Source organism: Balaenoptera borealis (assembly GCF_965194805.1).
Source record: "Balaenoptera borealis genome assembly, chromosome: 21".
Classification (NCBI taxonomy): domain Eukaryota; kingdom Metazoa; phylum Chordata; class Mammalia; order Artiodactyla; family Balaenopteridae; genus Balaenoptera; species Balaenoptera borealis.
Window position 1 is genome coordinate 13,655,738 of NC_138880.1, and position 13,977 is coordinate 13,669,714.

General features: G+C 50.1%; 1 protein-coding gene across 3 annotated transcripts in view; it reads right to left on the bottom strand.

The window, feature by feature from the left end:
• Window positions 1-13,977, bottom strand: part of RBPMS (RNA binding protein, mRNA processing factor) — a 188,936-nt gene that overhangs the window by 16,651 nt on the left and 158,308 nt on the right. For 2 of the 3 annotated variants that reach the window (XM_082375076.1, XM_082375074.1), the window contains exon 6: window positions 10,479-10,606. In XM_082375076.1, the coding sequence (XP_082231202.1) occupies window positions 10,479-10,606 (128 nt within the window). Of the gene's footprint in view, window positions 1-7,121; window positions 7,348-10,478; window positions 10,607-13,977 lie in introns of those variants that run through there. The other variant, XM_082375075.1, reaches the window with a different exon arrangement.

The following is a 13,977-nucleotide window of genomic DNA, read 5'->3' on the forward strand; positions in this document are numbered from 1 at the left end:
CTAGGGGCTACTTAGATGCGTCACAAACACGGGGGAAACCCATGATTCCCCGACTCCAGCTCCAGGGACAATCCAGCAGGGATGAAGTCTACGCAGCTGACCGTCCTTGTAAGGCAATGGTCCTGTCTGCAGAAAAATGCACATGTGCTCAATCACACATACACAACCGCACGCTCACAACCTCGTATGCAATTCCAGGGGCCTCGGAAATCCCTGCAAGAGCCTCTAACATCATTCATACGATCCAAGCTAACACTGATCTTTACTCTGTGCCAGAGACTGCGAAGCACGTCACAGAAATTGTGACGTATAAATGAATAAGCAACACAGAAGACGCTGGGACCCTTCCACTAGAGCTTCATAACGCTGGCAGTTATTACTGTCACGATTCACTATCCAGGACCCACACTGGGATTCCACCATGACACTACTTCAGGAACGCTCCTCTCAAATGCAGTGGCCCTGCAAGGGTGACACTGAAGTCTCCCATCACCTCAGCCTCGTACCAGCTCCTGTGACTGGGGACAGACTGGCGACAGACAGGAGCAGGAGGGCACCCAGAAAAAGAAATGACCCAGAGCAAAGATAAAGTGGAGCGCTAGAGAAAGGAGAAGGAACCCATACAGATAATTTCCATCCTCTTCCATGTGCAGATGAGGAAACTAAGGCCCAGAGGATTAAAATACATAGACTTCATGTCCCCAGTAGTGTTGCCAAGGACAGGAAACCCCGACTGGGCTCCAGGGCGGGAGCCCTGCCTGATGCACTAGCCCTCGTACAGTGGTTTGTGAGGAGCACAGGGTAAAGCACCGAAAGGGTAATCATCTGCATTGTACTATCCCCGACTGGTGATGACTCCCATCATCCCACATGCCTTTAGAAACAGTCATGAGAAGTGCTTACCAGGCAGCTGGCTCAACTCACGGCAACTACCATTAACAGATACCCCTTGGTTTAGCAATTTCCTTCTCTGTGGAATAAAGGGATAAGTCTAGACCAGTGGTTCTCAGAGTGTGGCCCCCTGACCACCAGCATCACCTGGGACATATGTCAGAGATGCAGAAACTGTAGGGGTAGGGCCCAAGCACCTGCATTTAACAAGCCCTCCAGGAGATGATGATGCGTATGTATGCTCCAGTCTGAGAGACACTGCTCTTGAACAGGTTTCCAGAAGTGTGTCCAGAAGAAGTGAGACGCTCTGCAGTCAAGTACGTTTGAGAGAAAAATGCACCGTCTCAGCAGATTCTAGATACACATTAGCACTGAGAAGTTTAAACAAACCTGTTTGACCTGATTTAATCCTGGGTTTCTCAAGTTTATCTGATCACATAATCGTTTGAATTACATAGCAGTGTTGAGAAACGCTGGTCCGGAAGGCCCCTTCCGGTGGTGACATATGGTGGATCCAGGAGGCTGAGGCATGCTGACACAGCATCCAAGTTCCCAGCTCTTAACAAAACTAATTAGGGCTGGAAGAAGATCACCAGACCAGCTGGTACCCTGGATGTCTAATCTATCAGGAGCAGTGACGATAGTCTTACCTTTCCTAATGCAGGTGCTGTACCTGAATGCAGATTTCCCAGCACCACAGTCAGAACGAAGCTTCCTCTCCTTTTAAAGGCATGGATATTCTTAGGCAGGTTTCTACCACTGTCCCCAAGAAGGAGCCCTGAATACCCTGCCAGGGCCTTCCCAGCATTGAGCCATTGGCCGCCAGCCACTCACACACTGTTTAATTATAAGGAACTCTGCCCCACTGACTCCAGCTCTAAGGATCCGCTCTTACGCAGCATCACCAAGTAAAGCATGTCAGGGCCCACGGCAAACTTCGTTGCAGGCTGCCAGGCTGCGGAGGGGCTGCCAAGCCAGAAGCACACTCTGGTCTAAGAAACTCCAAACTCACCAAATAGACTGGAGTGATAATTACAATACAAACAAGATGATCCTCTTTATGGGACTAATTATAGGATTCTTTTAAACAGCAATCCTCCCCATTTCTAATAAAGCATTCACCCAAACTGGAAGAACAAGGTCTAGACCTTGTCGAGGTCTAGAAGTAGAGGAATTCCTCTCCTTCATGAAATGAGGCCCGTGAGGCTCACCCCCTAAAGGAACGACCACACCCATCGGTCTCCTCTGCCCCCTCACACTCTTTCCTAGCAGACGAGGAGGACACGAATGCAATCAGCATTCTTTTCTTTACGCTACTTGTTTAGCGCCTAATACTCCTTGCCTAGGGCAATTAAACAAGTTGCCATCACCTAGACAAAATGTCAAGATTTACACAAACCGAACCCGGTTCAAAGGTTTAAGTTTGCCATCTGACCCACCCGGAGAGCTGGGGAGAAGGCCACGCCCCAGCCCAACCCAGTGACCCCCGCCTGATCTCCCAGTCTGAACGGTGGGATGGTGCTGAGGTCTGAGCCCAGGCAGCGACAAGGTCTAGACCTGAAAAGCGAGGTCCTAGGGCTGTTGAGTACCTCCTGCTAAGACCAATCAAGGCTGGGCTTAATTAAACATAAGCCTTCAGGGTTAGTTTTCTCTCTTGGGCTTTTAGACTCTTTCCCCATCTGTCCCAAGCACAAACCAGGCTCTTGCTTCCAAACAGGCAGGTGAAATGTGCTCAGACATCCCAGAAATTCACTCAAGACGCCACTCGGGTCGAGGGCACCCAAGCGTGTAACACCCCGTGTCAGGTTAAGTCCACAGTGGTTGCTTGTCGTCCATATTTAATTTTGTCAGACTGTTAATTTTTAACTATGTTTGCTATCAAGGGCCATTAGAGATCTCCAGGAGCCGAGCTCGGTGAAGCGAGAAGCACTTCGTGGCAGAGTGGATGAGTCTTGAAGTTGGGTTGTCCCACTTTGCCATCCTGTCACCGAGTTCTGGCCTTGCCCACTGGCAGCACAAATCTTGAATAAAACATGATCCCATTTGGAGCTGATTTTCCTTTTTACCCCTGTCACAATTGGTTTTCTTCACGGAGTTCACTTTCTTTCTCTGGAGGCTACATTTTACATTTCCAAAGTTTCTTTGTAGCCTTGGTTTTGTTTCCCAAGCAGTTAGAATTCACGTGCTTTCAGATGGTATCTGGGTGACTATTCCCACCATAGGAGGCCAAACACCCTGGGTGGACGGCCAGCTGACCCCACCTGAGCCTGCCCTCAGCTCACACCCCGGCGACAGGCTGCCCTTCTGGCCCGGCTCCAGCTGCTTCTCTTCTTTACCAAAGAGTAAAGCCTGGACCCTTAGGTTTCTGCTGGTGGGGTACCAGTCCTGAGTCCCTGCATCCTAAGTGCTTCTTAAGCTACAAAGGTGCTCAGGAGCCTCTGGGCCACACCTGAAGTTCTGACCCACCCCCCAAAAAAAAGAAAGAAAAGAAAAGAAAAAGAAATGAAAGAGCTATTTTAACAGTAATTACTACTCTATGCCAAGCGCTTTACTCTTTCCCTCAAAATAACCCCAGAGAACAAGTGTTCATTCTTCCTACTTTATAGATGAGGAAACTGAGGCCCAGGGAGGTTACACAAAAACAAACAAACAAACTTGCCTAAAATCTCAAAGTTAGCAGAACGGATGGAAATTGTCATTAAAATTCGACCTGCCGGATTTTAAACACTGAGGGTCCGATTACATGCCAGGCCCTCGGCACATCCCGTTGTATGGGTGGACCGCTCAGCAGTTAATAATCCCGAAGGGGAGGCAGGCTCACAAACAGCACTTACAGGGGAGACTCACTGAGACTCGGGGACGGGCTCTCCCTGCTCATGAGGTCGGGGGGCACACACACAGCATCTAGGGAGCGTAGCTTTACAGAGGAGCAAACGGAACACGCTTAAGAAACCTGGAAAACACAGCGCACCAAATGAAGGCAATCCTGCTGCCGCCCCCCCAGTCAGGAAAGCCGCCCAGTATGGGGAAGGCTGGGCCTCAGTGGCGAAGCAGCAGCTCTGGCCAAAGGAACAACTAGACCCAACAACTCTGGAAGAATGGTTCTGGACTGCTTCTGAGGGGCCAGTGAGGACGGAGTCAAGGTTTGTGTCGCTGCTTTATGAAGAGGATCCTTAATTCTTCAAATACCAGACAGCAGAGGAGGGGAGGGAAGGGATGGATGGGACAGAGAGGGTAAAAAGGGACAGAGAATTTGCTTGGCCAGGAGTTGGCCCCCCTGGGGGTTGGTTCAGCCACAGGACTATGATGAGAATAATATCCCCCCGAGGCACAAAATGTAACCCCATCGCCCGGAAATGAGGCTGGGGCAGAACCCTAGCGGAAGGACTGTAGAAAGAATGAGCTAGAAAGCCCAGGGACGAACAGGCCGGGTGACCAGCAGCTGGAGAGTTCAGGGACAACAGCTCTGAGTGAAGCAACACACACGAACCGTTTGGTCTCTCCGGGAATCCAGCTGTTTCCCACTCTTGATCTATTTCCTGTCAGGGACAGGTTTTCTTCCGACAGGCGTGTCCGGGCCTGGCTGTAGGGACTTCCTCCGGGGGACAAGTTCTCCCAGCGCTGGCACAAACTGCAGGGACCACACTGCTGGACGCAGGGCAGGCGCCGTCGCTCGGTGATGTCGGCGGCTGTCATTCGATGCCCCATCTTGCTCACCTATTCCTCATTCACTCTTTCCAGCCTCTGGCCTTTCATTTGGCTGCAGCCATGAGGACTCTGCGGCCCCATTAGTGTCAAGACAGGCTAGACGTCCTTAGTGTTTGAACTAGCACAGCTTCGTGGGTCCTGGGCTTTCTTCTCCTTGAAGATTCAAATGCTCCTTAAAAGGCTAACGCTTTCTAAGCCCTTACTGTGTGCCAGGCACCCTGTTAAATGCTTTAACACGAGGGACGATTAGCCCCACTTTCGGTTAAGGAGCTTGTTCAGTCGAGGTCACGGAGCGTGTAAATGGCAGCGCCTGTGTCTGACCAGGTAGCCCCAGCAGAGGCCAGGCCTCGAGGGGCCGGCAGAGAAAGAGGCCCCCCTGTGGGGGGAGAGGAGCTGGGAGAAGAAAGGGGGCCCTGTGCTCACTGGGGGCTGGCGCTGGGAGCACCGCGCCTGCCCCGCCTGCCTTCAGGCTCCTATGGGAGTCAAGCCAGTTGCTCCTAGGTGACCAGAAAGCCAAACAAAAAACAGGGAACTAGACAAGGCTGGTGCGTGCAGGAGACGGAACACCAAGCAGCGGTTTCTCCCCACCCTCTGACCTTCACGGAGCTGCAGGTTTAGAGAGAAAAGTAAATGTCAGAGGATTAATAGTTTCATTTACGGCTGAAAACAATTCAGAGCCTTGAGCTGAACGGCCTCAAAGACAGCGCTGCAGTCCCTCGAAGCTGTGGTCTCTGGGCCGGTCGCAAGCCCCGGGCTGCAGGCAGACAATACCCGTTCGGGAAGGCCGGGCCTCCAGAACGAGGGCGTCCGCGTTGAGCGTGGGTGCCGCACCGGAGGCGCACAAGCCGGGCGCGCATCTCCCGACCCCGCCCGCCCTCCGACAGGCTGGCCGGCGGGTGAGGGGCGCAAGCTGCCTCCCGTGGGCTCTGCTCGCGGGCCCACCCCTGCAGCACTGGCTACCGCCTTCTGAACAGGAGGGAGAAGCTGAGAGATCAAAGTCCTTCCCGAGCCGGGTGCCCACACGCGCCTGGGTGGGAAGCACGGCCGCCCTGCCGCCGGGGCTGTGCTCGCCCGAGTCCGCACTCACGGCCGCCCTGCTCCCCGCGCCCTCGAGACGCTACCTCTCCCCGGCTCCGGACTTAAACCAGACTGACGCCGGCCCGGACCTCCTCCTTCTTCTTCATCTCAGTATTCGCTATGGGGCACAGGGACAGAGGAGATGCCTAATGAGATGTGCTTTAAAGAGAAGTTCACAAACGCAGTTCTCAGAAGCTGCACAGTGAACGCCTGGCCGGGGGCCCCGCAGTCAGGTCACCCGTGCACCATCCTAGGCCCCTCTCTCCTCCACGATCTCGCTTCCCTATCTGCCTGTGTCTTCTCCCATGGTTCATTCTGGTATTTGTTTTAGGTTTAGCCTTTAAATTTTTTCCAGTGTGTCACAAGGGACCTCCCTAGGGGCACGTCTTGCCCCGGGAAGTCCGTGGTATGATTTTGAAGCCTTTTGTTTACGTGCCGGTGATGCACTGAATGGTCACAAGCTGCCCAGCAGCTCTGGGAGAAGGTCTGCTGTTCCTCGGGGCCACTGGGGCCTCTGAGGAAGGGACAGGCAGTCAGGACTTGCTCTCTCAGTCCCACTTACCTGCACAAGTCTCAGGCCCAACAGTATGATGCTGGTCAAGGGTAAATAGTATCGTTTCTAGAGTGTCGTGAGGACAGTGCATTTTACTGGCTTTCGCTCAGCCCCATCAGCGACAAGACTAAAAGCAGAAATGAACCCAGACTTAAAAAGCTGAGATGTGTGAATACGAGGTGAAAGGAACTGTCTGGACATTCTCTTCGGGGCGTAACTTTCCTAAAAGTCGTGAATGAAACCTTCCTCTGCTGTTCCCAGGGACTCACATAATATATTTAATAAACTTCGAATACCAATGACGGTGAAAGTAAGCAGGATGATCATTTCTTACAATGTTAACCATCTTCTTAGAGATCGGATGCTCTCAGAAATAGATGTTCTTTCGTCCCTAAAAGTAAAAAGGCAGTCCTGAAGCTTACAGTCCGATTATGTTATCCAGTAATTCTTTAAAAAATGGGATTTGATGTCACATAAGCATCTTGAATTTAGAGATGGAGGCACGCGACCACAGATGGAAGCTGGGCAGAAGTAGAAATATGATGCAACTCCTTTTCGATGACAGTTTCTGTCTCTCCTGGGTCCTTCCTTCTGGATCAGACAGACTGGAAAACACTTCCACCCTTGTTGAAGCGAGATCTCCTGGCAGATGTGACACATGGATGCTAGAATGAGAATCTTCCAATATGCAGCTCTTGAGGGTTCAGGAGCCCAAGAAGATACGAGCAGCAGTGAGGCCTCGGCTCTGGACCAAGTGTCCCTGGGATGCTGAGTCCTTCTCGCATATAAGGTATACTGAGTGTCATGGGCCCAGCTCTCCCAAAATCTGAGATAACATCTTAGCTCCAAAATCGCATCAGCATGAAAACAAAACGCTGCAGTCTACTTGAGATCGTTTTTTCTCTAATTAAAATTTTTATTGAAATCTCAAACGTTACCAAGAAATAGTTTTTGCAAAAGGGGGAAGAAATAGCTAACAAGCAAATTCAACATGGGAGCTCCCTCTGCTGGTCTGCAGTAGGTTGATATGTTACAAACACATTCCCAGAGACAAATCTAATTTGCTGGAGAAGTGGACAAAAGACAGGTGTGTTGGGCTTTGCCTCAGGAGAGAAACACTAGAAGAAAAAAAAAATCCACGTCTCAAAACAGAGCACAACATCACTAAGAAAAGCAAAATTATTTAAAAGCTGATCTCCAAAGACATAATACGATTTCCAAAACAAAAATGGAATTAGCCACTAAGAGGACGCTCCATTTTGGTCTCCCCTCTGCTCTACCTCCAGTTAATAAAAATTCTCTCAGGCCCTTTGGGTGAAGGTTAAGTTCTGATCCCCTCGTCTCTGTCTCCAAGTCTCTTCTTACAGGCTTCTCATCTAGTTAGAGAAGAAAGATCCAAGGAGTCACTGGAACAAGGCCTTTCCAAAATTCCATCAAAGGATTAGTCTTTGGTGAGCCAGCACTGAGGTGTGGAAAGAGCTGGGAGTCAGGTGGCCTGGCTCTGGTCATGGCAGAGCCACTTGCGACTTTGGATAACTCTCTCCTCTTCTCCAGTCTGTTTCCTCATCTGTAAAATGGGTCAGACCAGCTGATCTGTCAAGCCTCTCCCAGTTCATTCTAAGATTCTCACCCTGGACAAAGACACTTAAATGACCATATTTGTTCATCAGTCTTTAGGATACAGAACCCAAGCTTGCACTGGGAATGACCCCAAACAAGAAGTGGGGTTGAGCACAAGGGTCTCACTGGTATCAGAAGAGAGTCCCATCAACTCTAGGACTGACGTGGCAGTACCAGGTGGATTCCTGGCTGGGAAAGCCTCAAGGTCAAGGAAGAGCTCACGGGGAAGGTGCCACCATGAGCGATACATCCCAGTAAAGCATTAACGGTTGAGTCCATGTAATCTTGGCACTGTCTCTCCTCATCCTTTCTCACAATGGCCTGGGCTTTCTGATCTCTTAAGACTTTTTAGCTCCTTCTCCCACCATATCCCCAGAATGACTTTTGATTTCATCCGTTATATGAATGAAGCAAGGACAAATTACCCAGACATCACGGCCAAAAGCTACCATTCGCAGTCTTTTTTGGCCACTGTCAATTCCTGCTTTTCCAGGACGGTGGTGAAAGGCTTTGGTGCTGATTAACCAAAAGCCATGGATATTTAGACGACTAGGCAAACTTGGCACCATTTCATGGTATTATTAACATTTGCCTCAGCTGTCAATTGACCTGTATCTAGGCAGTCCAGGAAGAGGAAGAGGTGGATCACGTATCCCCAGATGGCAGGGGTGGGCCACAAACAGAGGGGACTTTTTGAGTTGTTCCAAGGCATCTACAAAATAATCTAAGGTCACTACGAGAGCATTCTGATAACTCAGCAGAAGGTATCAGCCCGTCTCCTTTCCCTTTCCCTTTGCCCTCCCCTGCTACCTGCCGTTGCAAGGGTGACCAAGCACTGACACGGACAAAGGTGGAAAAAGCAACAGGGAAGGAAAAGCAGAAAGCACAGCGAATCCAGAAATTGGGTCATCAGTCTCGGAAGAACCCCGTTACTTTGTTTTCTGTGCCAAATACTCTCACCACCACCACCTTTTTCCTCACTACTTGTACTACTTTCTACCCCCTTCTTCCAACACAAAGGGTGATCACTTCTGAGGCCCAGGCACCAGGGCCTTCTCTTTGTAGTTTGCCTGAATGGTCCCTGGGAAGCTGGGTTGTCCGTGCACATACGAGGCATCGACAACTCAGCTGAGAGAGAATGGAAGGAGGTCCAGCTAAGAACACTCCTGACCCCATGGCCTGCCTGGGAGACCCTTGCTGGGGCCCCTTGTAGGTGTCTTGCACAACACGGTAAGTTGTGTACGACATAAGACTTTTAATTCAGAAGGGTCTTCTGGGAAGCTGTTTATTTCATCCAGCCTGGTACACAAACACTAAGCAAAACAAACAAAAACCCCACCTGTTCAGGCTGGTAATTTTTTAAAAACAGGCTTTCCTGCTTTTAGAGGAGTTACACATGCAGTAAGACAAATGAAAGCTATATTCTTTCTATCTTATTTGTTATTGTTGATCATCGCGCTGAATCCTAACCTTGATTATTACTACTTGTACTAAAAGCAAAGCTAAGAGAAACATCGTTTCCAAGGGAAGAGAAAGCGTTGGTATGTAGACAGTAATCCTTGTGAAGAAACAGCAGAGTTTGTTTATAAAGCTCAGGCTATTCTTAACTAAGAAAGAAAGCTGATCAGAAGAGATACCTCTACCTTGACCGATAATTACATTTAAGACACTATATTGGTACCTGCTTTTCTACAGGGTCTCTTAAAAATGGAAAAAAGGAACCCTTAATCTCTTCCTTAACACATGTAATGATAGCACATGATAGCTCCCAGCTTGCTCCTTCGTCCCTAGAGCTCCCAGAACACAAGAGAAGCGATCTCAGTACACAGGAGCACACATTAACATATGTAATGATAGCACATGATAGCTCCCAGCTTGCTCCTTCGTCCCTAGAGCTCCCAGAACACAAGAGAAGAGATCTCAGTACACGGGAGCACACATTAACATATGTAATGATAGCACATGATAGCTCCCAGCTTGCTCCTTCGTCCCTAGAGCTCCCAGAACACAAGAGAAGAGATCTCAGTACACGGGAGCACACATTAACATATGTAATGATAGCACACGATAGCTCCCAGCTTGCTCCTTCGTCCCTAGAGCTCCCAGAACACAAGAGAAGAGATCTCAGTACACGGGAGCACACATTAACATATGTAATGATAGCACACGATAGCTCCCAGCTTGCTCCTTCGTCCCTAGAGCTCCCAGAACACAAGAGAAGAGATCTCAGTACACAGGAGCACACGCAGACAGGTAGCTCTTGTAACAAACGCACGCCTTCCTCTGCAGCCCTTCCCGGCAAGGCGTACACGTCTCTGCTCTCGTGACACCCTCTAGCTGGCTGGGGAGGTGACCTGGGCCCAGTCTCTCGTGTGTGATATGAGGGTGAGATCATTAAGGAAGAGAGAGGTGTTGTTTGGGGGCAAACATCAGGCAGTGGGTGATGTCATTGCTGTCAGACGGTCCTCGGAAGTCCTGGAGGAGTGTCAGCTCGATTCAGAGGGGATCAGTAATCTCTTGAAGGCGGATCTGTTAGCTGGATAGGGGTTAGTTGTATGGTGTGCCCTGGGGAACCAGGTTTGAAAGGGCTGCTGGTGGAGTGAAGTCGTGGCCGATGGGTATGAATTACCTGGGCATGCAGTGAGGCGGGGTAGGTGAAAGCAGGAGGTAGAGCAGGCGCTAGCTCCGCTGGGTACAGAGGGTACGGGGCCCACACTTCAGGGCTACTGGGGTAAAGTGCAGGCACTGTGAGCTCATCTGCAAGAAAAGAATAAGGGAAGAGTTAGTGGTTACCAAACAGCTGGCTTCAAATCAGAAACAAAACACCCAGTGTAGCCCCGAGCCCCAATCAATGTCAGAAGTCAAGTCGCTCTCATTCTTTCAATAACCTGTTGTCTTCGGTCCCCCAAACACTAATAAGCAGGAGAATGGTAAATACGAAATGGACAAAAAAAAAAAAAAAAAAGGCAAGAAATCTGCTTCCTGTCTGGCCTGCTGAGATCTCAGGCCCGGGCTCCACCCTGGACACTCTGATGTCTTTCCAACTGTAGCTCGGGGGAACCCACGAACAGTGGGGACTTCCCGCACCAAACAGCAAACGGGGTCCTCCGAGGAAAAGAGGAAGAAAGAGAACCAGTAGGCGATCTCCCGTGAAGACTCACTGCAGAGCCTTTGGGAGAACAGTGGCTGACCGGCAGGACGGCGACAGACCAGAAGAACTGGAGGACTTTTCTGTTAATCGGCATAATTACCATTGACAAATATCGGGATCATCAAGCCTTTTCTGTTTAGAAGCACAAGGCCAGACACTGTGCCTATAGGGCATTTAAGGTGTTAAAAGTTCAGAGAATGGAAGTGCAAAGCCTGGGGCATGCTGGTTAAAGTTAAGCTCCAGAGATCCAAATAAGGACGTTCACAATTGCTGTTTACACAGATTTTATTTTCTAGGGGAAAAAAGATGAGTCATGTTGCCAACTGACTGGTCTAAATGGTCCTCGTGGACCTCCGATTCCACTCAGGTCAAGCCGCAGTTTGCCAGGTTGAAGGGCAAGTGCCGGGCCTCAGAATGGATCAGGAAGCAACCCATTAAAGTAACAGCAAACACACAAGGGAGCGTCTCAGCAAAGGCAAAAATAACCTCAGTCAATAGTTCTGAATCTGGAACCCGTGAAGCAGCGATCTCGATACGTGCTTTTATCACCTGTCAAAGCCTGATATCAAGTAGGTCCGGATGCTCCCCAGAACCACCGAGGAAGTCAGGAAAAGGTGACCCGGCAAAGCCGTCAGTGCCTGTGCCATTCAGGACGTCCCAGAAGTGTACAGTGCACGTGACCCAGGGTCAAGAGAGTCTCTTCACTCCCTCCCACCATCTAAAGCCAGCGCAGGCCTGCATTCTAGGTCTCCCCCATCTCCCGCAGTTCTGACCCCGGGCAGGGTTTTCAGCGTGGGAAGGGGGTTAGACACAGAAAACCGCTTTGCTGAGTGTGACGTGGGGACCGCTCTACAGAACCAGCGGAAGGCAGCTGAGGCCACGCGCGCCTGCGCCAGCGGACAGGGTGTGCGCACGGCTCCTGTCGCCCACCCGCGTGCAAGAGCTTCCAACGGGCTGAGAGACGGTCCAGAGCCGGCCGATGAGGACGCGTCAGGGGGCAGCTGGGGATGCCCTAAGGTGGGGTCGTATATGTGGCCGCCCCGACTTCCTCGCTCAACAAGGCAGTTGAAACGACCTCAAGACTTGGTGATGGGAACACGGATGGCCTGTCCATCTAGGCAGGGAAGCCTAGGCCCAAAGAGCAGACTAATAGTCATTATCTGGAGAGGGAAATACCAGCATCATAGCCCTCTTTAGAACGATCAGGTCTATACCACCTACTTCCAGTTCTAGGGTGTGTAGGTGTCTGCAGTTTCTGTAAGGAAATTCCTTACAGAGGGGTTAAGAGAACGCTTCACGGACCCCCGTGTTTCCCGTCGTGATGAGACCACACGATGTCCCTTAGAGCAACAACTCTTGTGACAGCCCAGCTCGTGGAAACCAACTACCGCCAGAACCAATGCCTCAGATTTTAAACAACCATTCTCGGGAATGGCAAGCTATTACTGTTGCTGTTATTGTTATTTCAGCTACCATGCTATTTTAAGACACTGAGTCTTTTTTTTTTTTTTTTTTTAAAGGCAAGAGTCTCAAGACCTAGCACACACTAATTTCTTAGCCCACGCTCGTCCAGCCCCACTGTGACGGCACAAGACTATCAACAGCATCACAGGGGCTGTGCTTGGTCTGCAGCCTGACTGGCTAAAGGTGAGGCTGGCGGCAGGACACCCCGGGGCTTCCTTTAGAAAGGTTTTAAAACGTGTGTCTTTTAAGATATCTGATCCTCAAGAGAGAAGAGTCTGGGTTTCAACCTCAGCCGGATGGAATTTATGATTTCCATACATTTCCACATTTTATCCACATTTTATCCCAAAGCATGACTTCACACTGGGCCTATACAGATGCTTGGAGACAACTCACTGATTGATATTTGCATAAAACCTAGCCCAGCTGAATGGGGGGCCTGCTTCCAAATCCTCTAAACCCAAAGCTGCAGAGTAATAGCATATAGTCAGGCAGTGCAGCAGAGGCCTAAAAGAGACTAGGGGAAACGCACACGGGATAAACCCCTTCTTCCATCTCCTCTCAGGATGGAATCTGGAGTCACGGTCCGGAGGAGGAGGATGCACCCAAAATATGTCAGCGGTAATGCTCTGTGTTGGTGAGAACTGGGAGAGGACAGCAGGGAGCGGGTTACTGACGGCACGTGCTGCGGGCAGGAGCCACATCTTACTCAAGTCCGCACCCCTGGGCCAGCTCTGACCCTGGCATTTAGCCTGCGGTAATGCCTGTTGTACTGAACAGTCCCCGACAGAAAATCCTACAAGTTGTTTAGAGATACACCACTGTTTTCTTTGTTAAAGGAACTGAGGGAATATCCATAGGAACTAGATCTAAAATTTCTCAATCCTTGCAGTATTTGTCATATCCACCAAAAAAAAAAAAAAAAAAAAACAGAGCAAAGGCAGGCTCAAACAAGAGCAAGTGTTTTTGAGCAAGAATCTTCAAAGTGAAAAATAAAAGCGATGGAACCTTTCTTCAAACGTGTTTCCCAGAAACTCTTGTTTACTAAAAGTGCAGCGGTTTGGGTTGACTTGCTGGTGGTCGTGGGGATGGCTGGAGGACCTCCACCCCTGTTGAGTCCCCAAAAAGTACAGCAGGGTTCCGGAGAAAACAGCTTGAAAACCGCTCCTACAGCTGCTCTCACTCAGTGACCGGTTTTTAAAGTAAGCTCCTCTTCAAAATCTCGGAAGTCTGAATTCATTCCTGTAGCTCCTGGAAACCCAGCTGAGAGAGGATGGGCGGGTGGGCAATGAGTAGCCAGAGCGGGGTGGGGAAAAAAGAAGGAACAAGGAAACACCTGGGAGGGAATGAAATAGGCTCTCTCGACGAACTTCAGTGGCCAAGGTACCTTGAGCCCCTGGAGGGCCCAGGGAGAACCTGAGAGAGCTTTAATGGCCTCGCAAACGAGGTGTTGATAAATCTGACCCAAGCAATACAGCAGGTAAAAAAACAGGAAGAAAGGTAAACAACCCAG